Source organism: Solanum dulcamara, chromosome 12 (genome assembly GCF_947179165.1).
Source record: "Solanum dulcamara chromosome 12, daSolDulc1.2, whole genome shotgun sequence".
Lineage (NCBI taxonomy): Eukaryota > Viridiplantae > Streptophyta > Magnoliopsida > Solanales > Solanaceae > Solanum > Solanum dulcamara.
The window spans coordinates 63,022,461-63,044,328 of NC_077248.1; the positions used below are offsets into that span (position 1 = coordinate 63,022,461).

Consider the following 21,868-nt stretch of genomic DNA (forward strand, 5'->3'; position numbering starts at 1 on the left):
GTATATATTATTACGCCACATAGATCTCCACCCACCCCACCCATTATAAGACCCAAATTATACACATGGTATGCCACATTCAATTCCGTCATACGGAGGGGTAGAATTGAGCTAATAGTAAGACAGAAAGAATATTTTTGAGCCAAAATATAGTTTAAGGGTATATTTGGTCTATTTCGAATAACTGAAAGGTAATTTTGGTCCTTTTTCGAAAATTATATTTAAGGGAAAATAATTTGATATATTCCTCAATTTTATGATTTAGAATTGATATAACCATCGCTATAAAAGAGATTCGCATATATTCTTATAGCTACACAAATGGCTTAAATACGCCTCTGCATAATTTTCTCCAAAAATTTAACAACCAACTATAGTGGTCATATGTATAGAATTCAAAAAAAATGTCTATACAAGTTCTATTAAAGTTGGATCTACTGCCAGCATAATCTATGGTACCCCTAAGTTGTTGTTTGCCACAAAAAATTTCCCAGCATTTAATTGACTTATCACCTATTTTTTTAACTTTTACATTGTTTTACGTAAGTTCAATCTAATTTATTAGTAGTGATATTAAGATAAGAAAAATATATGCCTTTAATTTTTAATCTTATTAGTGGTTGCACCATAAAGAGATGTCCTTTATTAATGAAAACAACCAATCAAGAAAATTGTGGTCCATGGAACTGTTCAAACCTTAAAATGCTGGAAAAAATAATATTCATAAATTGTGAATGTTAAAGCAAGTAGCTTGATTTGTAAGTGACAACTTTGTACGTTCCTAGATGAGTTTTTCCTTTTTGAATAATAATTTAACACATGGCATACATGTGTTTTGTGTGTTGGTCTATAATTGCTTTTATAGACTGTACATATGATATTTTGAATTATTACTCTTTCCATCTCAATTTATTTGACATATATAATCCAAATTTTGAGAGTCGGACAAGAAATTCTTGATCATGATTTATTCCTATGCTCTTTAAATATTTTAAATTATTGATTAATGTAATTTATAGTACTTCTTATATAGTTTTTAAATATGTAAATTAATTTTCAAAAGATTTTAAAATTATATATCTGAATTCATGGTCAAAATAAAAAAATTGATTTTCAAAATCTAAATTATGTCGTATAAATTGGGACAAGAGAATAAGTTATATATGTTCAAGAGAAGAGAACAATGTAAGACATTAAGTGAATATCTTGGGAAAAAAATTTCTTTTTTCATGTGGCTTAACATGTCTCATTTCGAGATTATTCATTATGGATTCAGCAGCGAAATTAAAATTTAAAATATTAATACAATAGGCTCTTGAAAAACAAAAACATGATAAATATTTTAGAGAAAAAAATAAATAAAATATTATTGAATTATTATTAATTACTTAAAATAGCCATTTGGCTTACTTTATTTTAACTAGTATACGTATCCGCACATTGCACAGTTAATGAATAAATATAATCATAAATATTGGTTATGAATTCCATTGTATTTTTTGTATATATTTTAATGTACCTTGATGGGTTTTCTTGAATTAAGTATTTTTGAAAGTGTGGATTCATGTTTGCACTCCCATGAATCTTAATAGAGATTTCCATTCGTATTTTATGCATTAATGGAGTTTTTAAGAAATGATTTGTGAATGTGTAGGTACTAGTCATGTTATGTCCTATTTGACTTTTAAAGAGTGGTTATTTATCATCTTTGTGTTAGAAAGAGTTGAGTATAGGTCGAATTGAGAAGTCTCTTGATCTTTAATTGGAGCATGAGTGTTTTGAGCATAATCGAGTTAAACATTATTACTTAACATTATCTATTTCGAGTTTGAGTTGAAGATTTAAACTATGTTTTAAATGCATTCTTGAGTTGAGATGAGTTGAGTCTTGAGCTAAGTTCTAAATGAGATTAGATGAGTTAATTGAGTATTTTATTTTTTATATGAGCATAATAAAGTATTTTGGGAGCCATAGATAGCTCGAGTACACCATCAATCGGTGGGGTCGGAACCAACCCAACCATCGCCCGAGCCAGTTGCAGCTTTGGACCTTCAGGTGATGTTCCCCCAGATATTAGCTGCTATTGGGGGTATGCAGCAGGCTCCAGCTCTAGCCGCTCTAGCAACCGCAGGGTCAACCTGCACTAGAGGCGCTAGTTTTGCAGCAGCCATCGGCACCTACCGCTCAGTATGATGATTTAGAGGGAGTTATGCCACTTCGGGAGTAGAAGATGTTTGGATTGTCCCTTAGACTATCACTGCCGAGGTTTTTAGAGACTGTGAGTGAGGATGCCCACGAGTTTCTACTTACTTGCCGCGAGCAGCTGCAGGCTTAGGTTTAATGGGGTTGAGAGAAGCTGACTTTATTTCTTATCAGCTAGACGCTCATGCCCGACAGTTGTGGCGATCATATCTCTCTAGTAGTAACCAGTCGGGTAGCGTACCTGGACAGTACATAAAATTTGTCCTCATAAGCAGATACCGATAACCCTCCCTGCTCAAGGGCTATAAACTCAGCCTTTTTTCTGTCACTCAAGGTGCGGGGCACATACTTCTGTAAAAATAGAGCATAGAATTGAGTCCAAATAAGTGGTAGCAACACAGGCGAACGACACTCCACATAGGCCCTCCACCACTGCTTGGCCTCTCCCAGTAGTTGGAAAGTCACAAACTCTACTCCATGATGATACACTATGCCGAACTTGTGTAGCCTCTTATAGAAATCCAAAATAAACTCGTAGGCATACTCCTTTTCAATACCCTAGAAAATTGGAGTTTTGAGCTTGAAGAATTAGGTAAGCATGTCATGCTCAGTACCAGTCATCACATGATCCATTAGTGGCCTAAAGAAGCATCTGTGCCTATCACTTCATCTATTGGCTGATTGCAGCAGCAAACGAACGGTCAACAGGAGTTGGTGATGTGGGCATGGTGGGGATGGTGCCAGTGCCAGCTAGCCCACTCAAGAATGCCATGATCTGCTGGGCCAAGATTGGATTCAAAGAGGGAATACCAGTAGCCTCAGCTCAATTATCCTCCTCTTATTCTGCTTGCTCCTGTTCCTCTCCAACTTTTACCTATCCCTTAAACTTATTCTGGGAGCCGGAGGGGCCTCACCTGCCAACACCTCTTCAATAGGGACCTCTGCTCTGGTAAGTTCTTCCCTCCTTCTACTCATGCCTCGGCTACTTCTCCTACATCTCCTTCTGCCACGCCCTCAAACGCTGGCTCTTCCTCGATCTCAACTGGAGCTACTGGCCTGATACCATTGTAAAATGTGTTAACCATCTGCGAATAAGAGAGTGAAAGAGATTAGATACCATTTTGGATTACTTGATACCAATTGAAACCAAGTTATAGCTCGAAAGAAGAAAGACAGTAAAAAATTTCCAAAAATCTGGTAGCCTCTTGAAGAAAAGTAGAGACGTCTCTATATCATTCTGCAAGATTCTACTAGACTTATTTTGGTATGACGATATCAATGAACCTAGGCTCTGATACTAACTTTGTCACAATTCAAACCCGCCGTGACTGGCACCCACAATACTTATTTCAGTGGAAAACCTATTTCTATAGCCCAGTTTATCAAACTTTAGGAGATAATAGTTAAAGACATGCAGAAGCATAAATAAATCAAAAATAATGTTGAGTTTCCATAAACTCAGCCAACCATGTTAATAACAACGTTATGCAGAAGTTAGGAACTGAAATTCATCATACCAAAACTCTAACTAACAAGTCTAGAAAAGTACAACTCTAAATAGAAACTAAATAAATAAGAACATTATCTGAACATCTGAGTCTCGAAAAAAGGACTGAGATAAATAGAAAAATTTACGACAGCATGACAGAATAGCTCACCCTTGAACTTTGAACACCCTATGAATCTTCCAATCGAGGTCTCTCTACAACTGGCTGAATATGCCGGGTACTTAATAAAAAGGCAGAGCAAGAGTAATATCAGTACACAAAATAATGGTGTAATGATAGAATCACGCGGTTAGCCAGTAGGCAGATCATAGACAAGTAAATTTCTACACAATAGGCATTTACATATATAAAATAAGTCAACCACATGTCAATTTCATAGCTCAATGTCTTCCATATGCTACAAATTCACACAAGGGTCCTCTCAATGGACTTGTAAATAATCAACCTTGTGTTGAAATGTGACACCCGATGTAAAAATATGTCAGAATGTAACAACTAATCCAATCAAGTGTCGGAACATGACACCCAATCCAATTTACGTATCGGAACGTGACACCTGATCCTAAGATATCACAATCATAAGAACATTCAATGTTTACAATATTTACACCACCAAGAATAGGTACATCACAATAACAGGCCAGCAAGTGATCATTTCACATATAATCTAGCATGTTTCCATATTCTTATAAACACATGCATATCATGAATCAATTTAAGAAGTATATGAAAAACATACGAGAAACTAGACCATCACCTACCTCAAATTCAGGCTTTCAAAACCTTACAATGCAACAACCTTCTCTTTCCGGATTCATTCTTCTCGTTCTTGGTCTAGAAACATTAAATACATATCAAGGATCAATACAATGGCCTAACTATTAAGAAATATAACACAATTTCATTTTCTAGGCCAAACCCATGATCCTAATTTTACCTTAGGGTTATTTCCCACCATAGATTTTCAGTTCAAACTCTCCCCCAATTATTATCACCCATACTTCTAGTTTCTAAGAATCAAAATATGAATTTAGGGAGTAAAAACTTACCTTGAGCATGGAAATTCGTGGAAAATCAATGAAAATCGCCCTAGGTCGCCTCTTGGGGTTTTTGAAATTGATTCTTGCAGAAAAGGCCATTTCTGATCTTTTTCACAATTCAAGTTGCGATTGTCCCACTATAGAGGCCCCGCTATGGCAGGAATAATCCCGATCTGGTGGGATATGAGGGAACAGTGAGCTCAGATTTTGTTCTTCAAGCCCCCTTTCACAACACACCCCTTTTCATAGACGTATTAAAATATACCCCTCACACAAACATCAATTTCGGGAGTTTTACTTGCCCGAATGCGATTTTATGAAGTTATAAATGCTCCGCATCGCCTTGGCTATCAGCCTGTTCAACCAAATTATAAATTTGACCTTCCATCATTCAAGTGATTATCCTAAACTTCACCTGACTCAGAATTCATCCAAGTTTGACCTAGGCTCAAATTTTCTGAAGTTTTTTGGCCCAAAATCCTTCCCCATTGACCTATCCCTAACGAAGAGAGCAGGTCATTACAGGTCAACCCAATACGCACTATATAATATAAATAAATCAATCAGAAGAAAACATTTTATTAAGGAAATACATTTGTCAAACCTTTATACACAAACTCTTATCATTCCCATTAACCTCATTAACGTCATTCAAGCCTAACTCTCATCTCTTCTAGTTGGTCCGCAGCCAACTCTAAATTAGATCAAGACCTATCCCTTTTATCATATAGATGAGTTTCTGAACTATGGGATCACTAACTTGTCTAACTAGTCTACTTTCCTTAAGCTTTCGCGCCAACACCTGGCCCTAGAATAATTAACATCTCACTTACAAAAGGGAAATATTAAGGTGTACTAAGGCTCCTCTTCTAAATATATTGGCCTATTGTGGCGAGACCTAACTTGCTCTAGCGGCCTCGCCAAAATGGGATTCTTCCTGGCAGGGCGGCCTGTGCGGAGACAAAATCTTTGAATTCTCTCCCAATTACTCTATTTTCACATGTACCAACAGGACACTATCAATAGCTGACTCTAAGTCACTGATCTTACTAAACGACAGATCAAATGCTCTCTACTTGTTTATCCATGGCCTTATACATATGATACGAACGCATCTAGCCACCATAACATAATTTGAACAGGCATATACAAAAGCATATTACCAATTTATCATTTCAAGAGCAATATACAGTTTCACAGTGTAAATTTTAAATGCAACAGTTAACATGATAACACTTGGACCTTCGATCCTTTCATATCAATTATTACACAGGATGGGCATGCTTAATTATAATTGGATCAGTTTCTCTATTATCACCCATATGTCAAGAATAATTCACAGATGATAGCCACACAATGGTTCTCACATGGAACCCATACCCAAACTATATATGTGTTGGAACGTGATACCCGATCCAATATATATGTCGAAACGTGACACCCGATCCAATATATGTGTCAGAGCATGACATCTAATTCAATATGTTGGAATGTGACACCCAATCCAATATCACAATCACAAACACAAACACAATCATAGTCCACAACGAATAGTTCACATACTTTCACAATCAAGTAACATGTTCATTATATGCAATTGTTCACAAATAGTCATTTCATTAGTTTTATTCTATTTTCCCTTCATTAACAATATTTCATCAAATCGTTTTTACTCAAGACATCACTTTTGGTAGAGCAAATTCAAGATTATGAATTTCACGATCTTGGGATTGTAGACCAAGCACGACAACATATCAATCACTCAACCATAATAACTAAATGCATGGTAAACATCACATCATTACTCAATCACTATTAAGAGTCTATCTATGATATAGTCTAAACCATGACCTACAGCCACATGTAATCAAATAGGTTCATGGCATGAGATTTATCAACAATAGGTCATTTACATTCACCCTTTATTTCATGATACGCATTACTTAAGCAATTCACATAGAATAATCAGCATAAACACACACAAGTATTGTATAAACCTATCCCTCTATATACATTAATAGCCCATAATCTCCAAGTTTTAGGATTCCGTTATGATCCAACTATTGTCTACACTTTATCTCACAAGAGTCATTGACCTTCTAAATAATTTCACCAAGGTTAACATTCAAAATTTGACCTTATTCACTAGCAATATAATAATCATGACCCACAATATACATTCTCATTCTAAACAACAATTGACAATCATTTAATCATCTAGACTTCGTGTCTGAATGCCTATGCATGAAATCTCCCATCAATCTATATTATATTAAGCGGTGAGAACGAATTTATAACTATTCAATTGAGAAAACCTAGCCTACTTGGTCGCCAAGCAGCTGCAAAGAGGTATTGTAAACAACAATATACATTCCCATTCTAAACAACAATTGACAATCATTTAATCATCTAGACTCCGTGTTTGAATGCCTATGCATGAAATCTCCCATCAATCTATATTATATTAAGCGATGAGAACGAATTTATAACTACTCAATTGAGAAAACCTAGCCTCCCTGGTCGCCAAGCAGTTGTACAGAGGTATTGTGGCTTTGATCCTAGCTTTCGAACAATGGAATGGTGGAAGCAGGCTTGAATTTCGCCGATTGCAACCTTCTTTGCGCTAGAATCGCCTTCTCCCTCCTTCACAAGCCTAGAGCAGCCTTTTTGAGGGTTTCTGGGGTGATCATCGCCTCTTTTGGGCACTTAGGAAAAAGAGGAGAAAATAAGACTTCGCGTGTTTAAGTTCTGTCCCTGACCATTTCGCTTTGGCGACTTCCATCCCGCTGTGGCGCCGCCGCCGTAGCGGGAATCTTCACGCTCTGGCGAGATGGTGCAGTCCAGACAACTTAAATCTTTACAAAAAATTTCCTTGCTAAATAACAACGGTTCTAATTGTTACATCTACCAAACATACGTGTGACCTTCCAATTATAAGATTTAGGTACCACGACTCAATCCATAATCATTTGATCACTTATATGGTAATTACATTAAACAAGAATTAATTTGTACTCATAAAAATAAAACTAACCTACTATCAAAATTAAAATTTTCACTAATATTGCAAAAATCTATCGGTATGAAACAACTTTAATCCTTACATGAAACTAAAGGGGATCCCGAAATAATAAACCCCACCTTTCCGGACGCCTTCCCGTTTAAGAACAAAGAAATCTATTCATTGATAAATTATTTTTGAGATAATAACTATTCGACGATCTAAGAAATTAATTCTAGAATTTTAATGACTAGTTATGTAATTATAAAATCATATTAATTGGATTAAAATTTTAAAAAATTGAAGTTAAATTATTTTAAACAAAGAGTATGCTTCCTCAATTATCTAATCAATTTTTTTTGTTGATATTCATAACATTCTTAATTATTTTGTTAACGTAGGAATAGTTAATCTTGCATGTGGAAATGTTGGTTTTTGGCATTCTTATCCAATATAGTCTTTGCATATCATTATCATATTCCATTCCACTATTCCATTCCACCGACCAAAGGAGAAAGAAATCAAACAAATAAGCCAAAAGTGTGGGGGGATAGCTATGGGAGAGAAACAAAATACTCCCACATGAGAAAGTGTTGACTCTTGAGCCTACTCCATCAATACCCCACACTGATTGTTATGGTGGTGGTGTGGTGATAAAGGACATGTGATAACATGAGAGAAAGTGAGTTTCTGTGGGTGGTAAATAGTGTTATTTTCATTTTATGTATATATACTTATAGTGTAGGTCACATTTACACTACTTATTTTCTTATTATATAAGAGAGAGTTGAGGTAGTGCCTGCTTCAGCAAGGAATTTTTGAAAAAAGTTAAATAAAAAATATTTTTAAAATTTTTTTAAAAAAATTTAATTAGTGTATAATTTTTATGAAATTATGGGTCCGTTGATCCACCGACCTGCCCGTAGATTTTTACCAATGAAATTTAGTTTTAAATTTATATCTATTATTTTGAATTTTGCTAATATTTGTGTATATTTTGTAATTACGTTGAGTGAAAAATCAACGGTCGATAAAAAAACTTTAACAATGGACATCTCAATGAGTCTCTTCACATTAGATTTGAGAGGGGAAAAAATGAGATAATTTACTACAACACAAATATATACAAAAAGTTTATTTTAAAGCAAAAATTTTAAATCATTTAATCAATACCACTTAAAATTTTTCAATATTGATAATATTTCTTAGGTATTTATTTCACAATTAATGAGATGATTAAAAATCATTCAATTAATACCACCTAAAAAATAAATTTGTGAATAAATATCAAGTCCATGCACAACACAACACGAGTTTTTCTTAACTAGTATAAAGCTTATTAAGAGATACAAATCAATTACGACATCTCAACTTTTAAACAATTAACAAACTTACAATTTCTTAAGAAAATGATATCAAACAACATATTTTTTCTCCTTGAAAATAAATAATCAATAAATTTGATCAGTACTATAACATAGAGCATAACTTCATCATGAATAAATACAAAATTAATAGGAAAATGATAAAAGGATTGATAATTTTAAGAAATACAGAATTAAGACATCAATACCAATAGTAAGTGAAGTTATAAGTTTCAGCTGTCTATTTTCTGAAGAAATATTCATATAATTCATCCACAATGTTCTCAATTAGTAAATATATAATACTATACATTCTTTGGGTTATTCTCAAACTTCATATTTATATAGATTTTAATAACTTTTATCATTCATTTGTTAAAGAATTTTGAAGGTCAACGGTGATAATTAGAAAATTTAACACATAATTTGCATAGGAATTGTTGGACGAGTATAGAGCACCAAGTATTAGGCATGTTTAGATTTCACGGACATCATATGCACAAATCAATACAATCAAGCTTTATTCCTGTTCAAATCACTTGTCAAAAGCAATAGTACCAAATAATGCGTCCTTATCACTTTCAACATCTTCTCTGCACTTTTTTTTTAAAAAAATCAACTTACGCAAAAATAACCATGAAAGTTTCACTTTTTTCGAAAAATTATTTCACATGTCAACATTTGGCCATGGAAATTCCAAATACAATTTCAAATTGTATTTGGAATTTGGAAACGCACAAAACTTTGTTTTTACATTTTTCATTTTAATTTATTTTGTTTTTAAAAAATTCTAAATTTTTTATTTTCATAAAATAACCTCTTTAAATTACATTTCATGTTCAAATAATATTTTAATTTTTTTAAAAAAATACTTTTAAATTTTAAATAGTAACTGTAAAAACTACGGCCAAACATCCAACTTTGAAAATTTCAAATAAAATAATTCTTTTTTTTAATTTCATGGTCAAACGCCTAATACTTGGGAACTAAGAACCTTGATAGTCTTACAGTCATACACAAACTTTTTGATGAAGACAACAGGGTGATTGTGGGTTGAAGCCTTTCAAATTGATGTGTTATAAATATAGGCTACCATTCTCAGCTCTAAATAATGAAGTCCCTTTTATGCAAATGTTTGTCATATTTGAAAGGCAAGACTAAGTTATCACCTAAAATATATTAATGTGTTTTAATTAACTACAATAGTTTACACAAGAGGTACATATAACGATCTGTTGCCGTTATAGATAAACCAATGGGAAGGAAATATGGCCAGAAAACATTCAGATAATGACTCGAAAAATTGGAGCCTAGGCTAGACTTGGACGAAATCTCTATCTTGGTCCCTCCTTTCCGAACATAGATTTTTGGACACTTTGGTTATGACTTTCAGGGTTGCATCCCCTTTCTTTTGACTTGTTATTTCATTAGAGTTTTGGTAAAATAATTTTCATATTCTAGGGATATTTCCGCATGTTTTAGTTGGATTGGCTGAGTTTATGGCTGAGTGGCTGGAGGAAAGGGTCGAACGGGCCTATGTAAGTTATTCTGAGCGGCACGTACGTGAGATGGGAGATTCGGTTCAGCTAATGCCTGAACAGTCCACTCAAATTTGGACAGAAAAAGTGGTTGGAGGCAGCCACAAGGGCCGAATATATGGAATGGGCTCTAAGAATAATGTACGACGACTCTAATCAGGTTTAGAAGGTATTGTATCATCGCGTCAAGACGAGGCCCTCAGCAAATTGCAGAACTTACACGCGCATTGGCAGAATCAAAGAAAAGAAGTATCGAGGATCAAAAAAGTATGAATGAACAAGTTGAGAAAATTAAAGAACAAGTGTTCAACCTCGCCCGTCAGCCTCCGCCCCGTTATTCAAGAGCGTCCACTCCGGATGATTCCGACGAAAGTGATGAATATATAGAAAATAGTCCTTAGGGTTTCCTATGTTAGTTTATGAACATTTTGAGTTTTTTTGTTAACTTTGAAACACTTTAAATCATTCTAAATTATGATTTTATTCATTTTAAGTGTTTAATTATGTTTGTTATTATGTATTTTGTGGATTTTGTTTGCTGTTATTTGTGTTTGAATGGGCTGAATTGAATACAATTGAATTGAATTTTGATTGCATGTGGGCAGCAGAAACTGCAGGTTTATGCTATCAAAAGTTTTGCAGAAAAGCGACGGACAGGGTCCTTTAGTCCGTCGCTTTTCTGGGTTTTTTTATATATTTTTCCAGAAAAACGACGGACAGGGTCCTTTAGTCCATCGTTTTTTTGGTTTTTTGTTTTTATATTTTTTCAGAAAAGCGACGGACTAAAGAAACCTGTCCGTCGCTCTTCTGCAAAATTTTAAGATAAACAAAGCGACGGACGGAGACTAAACGTCCGTCGCTTTTTATTAAATAATTTTTTTTAAAAAAAAAACAACGGAGTCCGTCATTTTTTTATATATATTTTTTAATTAAAAACATTAGGGGCGACACAGTCCATCCCTTTTTACGGCCCTGTCCGTCGCTCCTTCAAAAGTGACGAACGTGACTGCATCTCTTTTCCGTCGAGTTTGAACAAAAAAGCGACGCAGTCCGTCGCTTTTTTGCATCGTTTTTTGGTAGTTTTTTAGTAGTGTGGATGTGAAATTGTGATTGCTTCAATGTTGGGATCGGGTGTCACGTTCCGACATATAAATTGAATCAGGTGTCACATTTCGAAATATACTTGGATCGGGTGCTATGTTTTGACACAAGCCTTGGACCGGGTGTCACGTTTCGATACAAGTTAAGTGTTTGTAAGTCCCTTGAGTGGATCCTTATGTGAAGTATGTGTGATATTGAGATTATTGAACTGTGATCTTGCTGAGTATTGTTTGAGATGAAAATGCTTAAGCCATTCTATATATAGATGTACTTATTATGTTGAGTTTACTTGTCCATGATCTACTTACTGGCTAGTCATGTGATCCTACTAGTACAATGTTAATTTTGTGTACTAATACTACATTTGCTCTATTTTTGTTGAGTATAGGGCATATTCAGCAGGCTGCGGAGAGACATAGTTTAGAGGAGTGACTTTTGTTCGAGTTCAAGGGTGAGTTGTTTCTTTCAAGTTGCCGTGGACTCTCTTATTTCTTGTCCCTCTTCAGGGACTTAGATGTTCAGACAATTGTTTCTGAGTTTATGAAAACTCAATGCTTCTTAATGATTTACCCTGCTCCCACATCTTTAAATTTGTTTATATCTTGCGATCGTTTGTTAGTTGGGCTGTAGTAATAGTTCTCCCACCGGAGGGTTAGTATGGGAGCCAGCACGGTGGTTCGGGATCGTGACATTCTTGAATTCGATTTTTCGGCTTATACACTAGATTGGGTTTGGGGTATGTGTCATTATGACCTTTATTTTTGGATCATGACATTTAGTTTTAACTATTATTTTTTCGACGTGCGAATACTTAATCTTGTATATGGAAATGTTACGTTGGCTTTTAGCATTCTTATTCACTATAGTCTTTGCATATCATTATCATATTCAATTCCACTAACCAAAAGAGAAAGAAATCAAACAAAGAAGCCAAAAGTGTGTGGGGATAGCTATTGGAGTAAAACAAACTTAATCAATTCTAATATTCCTTTAAGGTGATGACATGCAAACAAAAAATCATAATACTCCCACATGAGAGAATGTGATATGACTTGAATAAATACCCCCACACTGATTGTTATGGTGGTGGTGCGGTGAAGGACATGTGAAACATGAGAGAAAATGAGTTCTTAATTTTTTGGGTAAAGAGTTATTTTCATTTTATGTATGTATAGTGTATGTCACATTTACACTATATAAAGCTTATTAAGAGATACGAATCAATTACGGTGTCAACTTTTAAACACAACTCAACTACACATGAAGGATAGATATTACCTTCTTGAGGTTTCAAATTCCACCTTGAAGATACACTTATCAGCACTTTAACAATTCTGTATCTTATATTTAAAATGTATTACTCCTTCTATCTCAATTTATAGCGGTTTCTAAATTTTTTTCTAAAAAAGCTCTCTACTTTAATCACATTGATAAATCACTATACAACATAGACTTAATATATTCTTGGAGGACAAGGAAGGATTGCTTATCATCCTAATTGTACACAAGAGGAACCATCCTTGCAGAATTAAGAGAAGCTTTTGAAAATGATCTCGAAGATGAACTCATCAGACAGAGATATACTCTATTGAGTTGCTTCCATTCATCTTCTATTAGCTTAATCACATGCTCTCTTGCTGATAAAATGGAAGCATCTTTGTTTACCTTCATGTAACATTCTACGTATGAACCATCATTTCCTTCTTGATTTTCATCCTGTATGCGCGCATGTTAACTATGTTGTGTTAAAAATCATAAGCACGAAAAATAAATTATTTTCTCAATCCTAATTCATATGACGATGTTTGACTAAGCATGAAGTTTATTAGACTGTTTGGTCAAATTTCTGAAGGCTAAAGCTACTTATTCTTATAAAAAAAACATTTATTTTAGAGAATGAAGGTGTTTTGCCAAACTTTTAAGTGAAGAAATCAGTAGTTTTGAGTAGTAATATAAACTGTTTTTTTTCTTGTAAGTAGAACCTGAGAAAAGTAACTTCTCCATAAAAATAAGTGCTTTTGATTTTTCTAGCGCAAGATCACTCATACAAATTCATATTACCTAATTAATTAGGAGTAACTTTCTTTGTGTAAATTGATACTTAAAAGCACGTTTGAAAATATTATTGGCAAAACACAAATTGCTACACTCTCAAAACAGTTTTTCAAAAAGCAATTTTAATAAGTACTCATAATAAACCAATTTCAACAACTTGATCAAATTGGTTCTAAGAATTTTTTTTAAAACAATGACTTTTGAAATATTTGATCTAAAACATGTCACATACATTATGCGATTATAAGTTCATGCTATAAAGAGTACATTAAAAACTTAAAAGATAAAATGTTTCCATGTCATCTATTTGGGAAAAACAAAAAGTATGTCACGTAAAAAGAATAGAGGAAGTACTAAAAGTTGTAAGTAAAGTAGATTAACAATATATTAGCGACGAATTTCAATAGGAAAGAAATGATAGAGTAGCATGATTTCTTTTTGTTACCTTTGCACTTCCAAGATCATCCCAAAGGCGAAGAATCATAGCCGTGGAAGAGGACATGGCTGATATATCTTCTAAATGAATAGAGCTTACACCAAGACCTAAGATATAGAACATGTGAACTAACACAACATGAACTCCAGAACTAACAAGTCCATTCTTTAGGTACTCATCTGTTGTTGGCACCACCCCAGAGGCAAACCATTTTGCTTCTTTTGGAAATGCATTGCATAGACTTGCCCACTGAAATCACCCCCCAAAAAAAGCTTTATTCCTGTTCAAATCACTTGTCAAAAGCAATAGTACCAAATAATGCGTCCTTATCACTTTCAACATCTTCTCTGCACTTTTTTAAAAAAAAAATCAACTTACGCAAAAATAACCATGAAAGTTTCACTTTTTTCGAAAAATTATTTCACATGTCAACATTTGGCCATGGAAATTCCAAATACAATTTCAAATTGTATTTGGAATTTGGAAACGCACAAAACTTTGTTTTTACATATTTCATTTTAATTTATTTTGTTTTAAAAAAATCCTAAATTTTTTATTTTCATAAAATAACCTCTTTAAATTATATTTCATGTTCAAATAATATTTTAATTTTTTTAAAAAAATATATTTAAATTTTAAATAGTAACTGTAAAAACTACGGCCAAACATCCAACTTTGAAAATTTCAAATAAAATAATTCTTTTTTTTTTTAATTTCATGGCCAAACGCCTAAAACTTGGGAACTAAGAACCTTGATAGTCTTACAGTCATACACAAACTTTTTGATGAAGACAACAGGGTGATTGTGGGTTGAAGCCTTTCAAATTGATGTGTTACTTATAAATATAGGCTACCATTCTCAGCTCTAAATAATGAAGTCCCTTTTATGCAAATGTTTGTCATATTTGAAAGGCAAGACTAAGTTATCACCTAAAATATATTAATGTGTTTTAATTAACTACAATAGTTTACACAAGAGGTACATGTAACGATCTGTTGCCATCGTTATAGATAAGTCAATGGGAAGGAAATATGGCCAGAAAACATTCAGATAATGACTCGGAAAATTGGAGCCTAGGCTAGACTTGGACAAAATCTCTATCTTGGTCCCTCCTTTCCGAACATTGATTTTTGGACACTTTGGTTATGACTTTCAGGGTTGCATCCCCTTTCTTTTGACTTGTTATTTCATTAGAGTTTTGGTAAAATGATTTTCATATTCTAGGGATATTTCCGCATGTTTTAGTTGGATTGGCTGAGTTTATGGGGAGTCGGCATCTTTTTCTATATTTAACATGTTTCCACATCTTAAATTGCTTATCGCTTATTATTTCTACTTAGTCTGGATTGTAATAATGATTCTCCCATTGGAGGGTTAGAGTGGATGCCAATCACGACGGATTAGGATCGTGACAGCACATATATTATACCACCCTCCAATTAGAAAGGTCTCTGTTTCAAGGCATGTAGATTTTGATGAACTCACGCTGCCTTATGTAATCTGCCTTGTGTACAAATTGTAACACTTTCCAAGTGGTATAGAAGTACCTAGTCATCATGCTAAATATGATGATGCACCTAGTCAGCCTATTGTTTATGATGTACTTGATACTAATGTATATATTAGCTCAAGCATTGAATGCTATAATCTATATGTAATATATCAAATTATAGATGTTAAGCTACTTTAAGATATTTATTGAATTTCTGATTCACAAGATTAATAATATGGTGATGATTTTTCGAGCGTCTAATCTTCTATCTAGATTAGCCTTACAATTACATTGTTGAGTGAGGATAATTAATTAATCTGGATGTATTTATATAGCTTCTTTTATTTGAGCTATCTAGAGAAATCTCGGTAAGTCTCCTTCATAGTTGTTAATCCGTCTGCAGATGCACCCTACATCCCTTAACCCACATTCTATTTCTAATTTTCTTCCCTCGAATTTCACTAGAAATTATCAGTTTATCCTTCCATTTCAACTTATGTTGGTTCTAATTTAGCATTAAGTTTAAGAAAAGAAAAGAAACTTCTAAAATTTATTTTCAAGCTATATCCATTTGCATAAAGTTTAAGGCGGTGGATGGAGCGCGTTTTTAACCTGTCCAATTGCATAAAGTTTCTATTCTTAAGAGGATTCCTATAAGAAAAGGGAAACTATAAAAAGACATCTACTCCAACTCAAAGATAGAGAGGTCTTGCAAGTCTACAAGGAAAGGAAAGCAGTAAAAGAACACCAACTCCAACTCAAAGATAGAGAGGTCTTGCAAGTCTACAAGGAAAGGAAAGCAGTAAAAGAACACCAACTCCAACTCAAAGAAGGAGATGTCAAATATCTATAAATACTGCAAAGGTTTCACAAAAAATCTTGCGCACTTACACAAAGAGTTACAAGCAGAACACAATCCATTAGGGAGTTCATATTTGAGAGATTTCTACCGAAGATCCAAATGAAGCCAACGCAAGGAAACAAGATTGCAGAACCTGATCTATAGACTTATGCTTTATAGTTCGTAAGTCAAGTTTTCTTGTATTGCATTTTATCGAATTGTATCTTTAATGCTTTATAGATCCACTGAGGTATAAACTGAAGTAGGAATATAGTTTTCAAATTGGGGCGACTTGAAGATTTGGGAACATAAACCTTGGGAGGTTTGTGTTGAAGTTTAGGGATTAGAGTTAGTTCCTATAATTGCAAGAGTTGTAATATGAATCAATAACTTGAAGTAGATTCATCAGTCAAGGGTGATTGTTGATTCATAGGAATTAGAGTTTATAATTCCTTAGGTTACATAGGTTTGTAATCTTAAACTATTGAAGCTCAGAGTTTAGTGAATTTAAGTTAAATCCTACGGAAGTGTAGGTCGTATTTTTTTTTTACCTTTTATGAGCCGGGGTTTTTCACGATAAAATATTGTGTTATTACTTTATTTGCTTTACATAACGTAGTTCAATAATTCATAAAGAAACAGATAGAATATATATTCTTGTTCCTTAGACAAATCTGGGGTCAGTATTCTAACAATTCACTTTGCTAAATCACCATACAACATAGACTTAATATATTCTTGGAGGACAGGAAGGGATTGATTATCAGCATAACCATACATAAGAGGGACCATCCTTGCAGAATTGAGAGAAGCTTTTGAAAATGATCTTGAAGATGGACTCATCAAACAAAAATATTCCTTGTTGAGCTGCTTCCATTCATCTTCTATTAGCTTAAGTACATGTTCTCTTGCCAATTCAATGGAAGCATCTTTGTTTTCCTTCATGTAACATTCTATGTATGAACCATCATTTCCTTCTTGATTCTCATCCTGCACACGCTCACGTTAACTATGTTATGCTAAAATTTATTAGACAGTTTGGTTAAATTTCTAAAATTTCTTTTTGTTACCTTTGCACTTCCAAGATCATCCCAAAGGCGAAGAATCATAGCCGTGGAAGAGGACATGGCTGATATATCTTCTAAATGAATAGAGCTTACACCAAGACCTAAGATATAGAACATGTGAACTAACACAACATGAACTCCAGAACTAACAAGTCCATTCTTTAGGTACTCATCTGTTGTTGGCACCACCCCAGAGGCAAACCATTTTGCTTCTTTTAGAAATGCATTGCATAGACTTGCCCACTGAAATCACCCCAAAAAAAAAGTTCATTACTCAAAAGATCATGAAAATTATTTAACTAACTCATTTTTCATAGGGCGAGTTATTTTCAATGCAAAAAGCATGTGAATAATACCATATTGCGCAAATTTTGAGTGGGATTTCGTCCATAAATTTTGTAGATATTGTTGCCAATGGAATTAATGGTATCATACAGAGCCTTATAAGGTGACCTCATGTATTCTGGTAAGTTCATCATGGCACTCAATTCCCCCCTGAAATAATAAAGATATTTTATACTATCAGATTACTTTTACTGTATTTTATTATGATGATTATTTGTACATATTTTTTAGGTTGCCCGATAACATCAACAAAAAAAATAATTACACCACCAACATATATAAATTAAAAGCTCAAATAAAGTACCTATTGACAGCTTGAGTGAAAAGGGTTAACTCTTCAACAGTCACATAAACATCAAAGATGTCATCAATGACATAAACGAAAGAAATGCATTGTGCTAGCTCAATTCTTTGTTGTGACATTCTTGGATCTGTAAGGACTGCCATTGGCCAAGTATACCATTTTAATGGTTGGTCTCTCAAAAGTTTCAATTCTTCAGCTAAACCAAGACTTTTCCACCACCTACATATAATGGATCAAAAAACACTCATATCCGTGACGTAAAGAATTTTTACATTATCAATTGAAAAAGAAAGATTTGATCGAAAGATTTACTATTCTAAGTATGGTGAAAATAACTTTTTTTTTAAATTCAATTGAGACCTTCCAATCCCTGGTGATGCATTAATTTTAACTTGTTTATAGTAGGTAACTAGTCTTATTTTTCAGGCTTTACATGCTACAACACACTTACATGAAAGGACTATTGTTCAAAATGGCTAGACATGATTTGGATGGCAAAGAATGATGCAGTAGTTTGGAATGGTTAATAAAATGTATTCGTTCCACCGAAAGAAAGGTTACTAATTTAACTTAAACATTAGCTTATAATTAACCTTTGAATTAATAGGCTATCGCCTAGATGTGTTATATTTCATCAGAAAAATGGAACACGAGGGGGATCGAACCTTTGAATTTAATTTTTATACATAGATATATGATACTAAGAGCCTATTTGGGTTGACTTTTTCTTTTAACTTAAAAGCCAAAATTTATAAGTTAGAATTCTTAACTTATGACTTTTGACTTATTTTTAGCATTTTAGAAAATCAAGTACTTATAAGTATTTTTTTAATTTATCCAAACACTCCATATTAAAAATGCTTAAAAACTATTTTAATTTAAAAGCACTTAAAATAAGTCAATCCAAACAGACTCTGAAAGTATTTATAGATAATTCAGTCGCCCAAAAAGTGTGATTAATAACATGGAAAGTAAGACATATACTGCAACAATAATGTTAAACTCCTTACTTTTATAAGTATAAATAAATTAAATTCTTAGATCACCTGATATTATAAAACTATTTTAAAACACTGTTAATACATAGAAGTTTAATTCTACCTGAAAACTTGAGCCAATTCATGTTGATGTATCTCTTTTGTTATGGAGTAGTCAATATTTGCCAATTCTTGTAAGGTGCTTCTTCCCCATCCATTAATTCCTTTAAAATTATTGATGAAGCTTTTGGCCTTCCAACTTGCTAAACTTTTGTGGTATGGATACTTCAATGTTTCTTTAATGATTTTAGCTTGAACATATGAGTCATTATGTGCAAGACATGTATTGAGATGCTCACTACTGAAATTTGCAACTTCATCAAGTATGTGTTCACCTTCTACACCAAGTTGTGATGCTTCATATAGACCAATTAATCCATTTACATCTTGGCTAAGGTTTAATCCAAATGTTCCATCATCATTGTTCTTGAATTTTTTAAATACATCTGCTCAAAGCAAAATAATTAGATATTATGCTTCCACGACTTAGGGGCGGCTCTATGCCTAAAATAATAAGGCACTCGCCTTAGGCCCCCAAATATAAGGGGCCTCATTTTTTAGCAATAATAAAATTATTATAAATATTTTTAAAAATTATACAAATTGTATAGTTTAATACTATAAAATTTTAAAAAAAAATTCTTCCTTATTAAATTTCAATTTCTGTATCAAATCAAAATCATATAAATAAATTGAAACGCAAGAAAAAGAAGAGAATACTATTTATAAAAAAAGATCTTTTTTTCCACAAATAAAACAAAGATACAACTTCAAATCTCAAAATATTTTTTTAAGAAATATAGTAGCAATTTTATAATTTAAAAAACGCACTAAGCCAGTGCTTTAGCTGTCACTGCTACAACTTATCCATTTGATAATTAAAAATTCCTGGACCTCACTACAATCAACCAATTACCTGATGAAACGTAGCAAATTTATAATTTAAAAAACCGCACTAAGCCAGTGCTTTAGCTGTCACTGCTACAACTTATCCATTTGATAATTAAAAACTCCTGGACCTCACTACAATCAACCAATTACCTGATGACACGTAGCAAATTTATAATTTAAAAACCGCACTAAGCCAGTGTTTTAGCTGTCACTGCTACAACTTATCCATTTGATAATTAAAAATTCCTGGACCTCACTACAATCAACCAATTACCTGATGACACGTGGTAACCTTCTTGTCTCAAAAGTCTGAAACAAAGTGAAACATCAAACGGTGTTTGATACTTGAGAAAACAAGCACTTTCCTCATATTCCTTTTGTAAAATTGATTGAATATCTTCTTGAAAATGATGTTCAATTCCCATACGTTGAAGTGCATCCACTAAAACAAGATTATCATTTCTTTCTGTCCTTAGTGCATTCTTTACATCCTTCACTAGTAGTCCCAATTTGGTACTATTAAATCCATCCTGCATTAGTAAGCACTTTGCTAGTTAAACAAAAAAACAAGAATTTGACCTCTTCATGTTTTCTCCTGAATTATATAATTGATTGAACTTACAATGGTGTAGATAGGTTAACCTTTTTTATGCATATATATATTACACGTTAAATTTCCTTAGCCTTATATTTATTTACTTAATTTTATGTTTTTTTAGTTTTGTTAGTGCAAATTCTGACTCGGTGCAACCCGGCCCCCATGTACTTACCCACTAGCACGGATTCACATTTTGAAACACTTGAAATCATGAATTTTGGAGGAAAAGATTTGAGAGAGGTTATGCCTTAACTTACCTCAATCTTAGCGTACATACACATATAATATTTTTTAAAAATTGCATTACTAGGTTATTTCACAGATGACTACGTAAGTATTTTTTTAAAAACGAATGTGATATTATAAAATTATTTTATATTGTCAATGTATAGAATTTAAAATCTTACGTTATTGTAGCTCGTTTGGCGGTGAGAAGTTTCTCTAAGAAGATCTTCTTGAATAGCCCATTTGTTAGAGCTTTTGCATGAAAGTTGATTTGCCATGAAAGATAATTTCTTATAGATATTTTTTGGTATTTTTGTTTGAAGAAATAACAATTCAAACCCACTTATTTATAATAAAATGTGGAAGAAAGGGTCTAGGTAGTGGAAGGTGACGCATCAAGTGTTTGTTTAGGTTTTGGAAGAGTACCCCGTTTTAAACGTGGGAGAAAGAGTTTTGGGCCTCATTTAAAATTCAGCATATTTATATCCACAAATTCAGTTGAATATCTTGACATAAAGTTTTGGGGCTCACTTAAATTTTTCATGCTGTCTTAGGGGTTGTAGAGTTGCTGATCGGAGTTATTGCAAAAATTAGTTATGTTGTATTTAGAATATCATTTCTAGAATAATATATATTATCACTTAAGTACTGAACACAAGAAAATAGAAAAAAAAATTCACTTATTTTTTTTGAAAACATTTTCCTTCATACCGAACATACCAACAATAACATACAAAGTGTATCGAAAAAATTTAATAAATAACGTAATTAAGAGTTGTTATTACTAATCCTAACAACACTTTCTAGTTTCGATACATAGCG

General features: G+C 33.2%; 2 protein-coding genes across 2 annotated transcripts; both read right to left on the reverse strand.

Annotated features, from left to right (window-relative positions):
* Nucleotides 1-13,028: 13,028 nt before the first annotated feature.
* LOC129877367 ((3S,6E)-nerolidol synthase 1-like) lies at nt 13,029-14,500 on the reverse strand. The gene is made up of 2 exons (XM_055952865.1): nt 14,255-14,500; nt 13,029-13,470 (listed from the first exon to the last, which is right to left on the reverse strand). The coding sequence occupies exons 1-2, from the start codon at nt 14,366-14,368 to the stop codon at nt 13,249-13,251; spliced, it is 336 nt and encodes a 111-aa protein (XP_055808840.1). The 5' UTR covers nt 14,369-14,500; the 3' UTR covers nt 13,029-13,248.
* A 2,698-nt stretch (nt 14,501-17,198) lies between these two features.
* Nucleotides 17,199-21,374, reverse strand: LOC129876452 ((3S,6E)-nerolidol synthase 1-like). The gene is made up of 7 exons (XM_055951901.1): nt 21,229-21,374; nt 20,498-20,753; nt 19,397-19,778; nt 18,296-18,514; nt 18,003-18,141; nt 17,650-17,889; nt 17,199-17,569 (listed from the first exon to the last, which is right to left on the reverse strand). The coding sequence occupies exons 1-7, from the start codon at nt 21,322-21,324 to the stop codon at nt 17,276-17,278; spliced, it is 1,626 nt and encodes a 541-aa protein (XP_055807876.1). The 5' UTR covers nt 21,325-21,374; the 3' UTR covers nt 17,199-17,275.
* Between the last annotated feature and the right edge of the window lie 494 nt (nt 21,375-21,868).

What these genes read in the sequence shown, in the direction of transcription:
- LOC129877367 (XM_055952865.1), bottom strand. Translation starts at nt 14,368, where the DNA reads ATGTTCTATATCTTAGGTCTTGGTGTAAGCTCTATTCATTTAGAAGAT. An exon ending in ATGATCTTGGAAGTGCAAAG is followed by an intron (nt 13,471 to 14,254) that starts GTAACAAAAAGA and finishes GCGCGCATACAG; the next exon opens with GATGAAAATCAAGAAGGAAA.
- LOC129876452 (XM_055951901.1), bottom strand. Translation starts at nt 21,324, where the DNA reads ATGGCAAATCAACTTTCATGCAAAAGCTCTAACAAATGGGCTATTCAA. An exon ending in GCCAAACGAGCTACAATAAC is followed by an intron (nt 20,754 to 21,228) that starts GTAAGATTTTAA and finishes TTACTAATGCAG; the next exon opens with GATGGATTTAATAGTACCAA. An exon ending in CTCAAAATTTGCGCAATATG is followed by an intron (nt 17,890 to 18,002) that starts GTATTATTCACA and finishes GGGTGATTTCAG; the next exon opens with TGGGCAAGTCTATGCAATGC.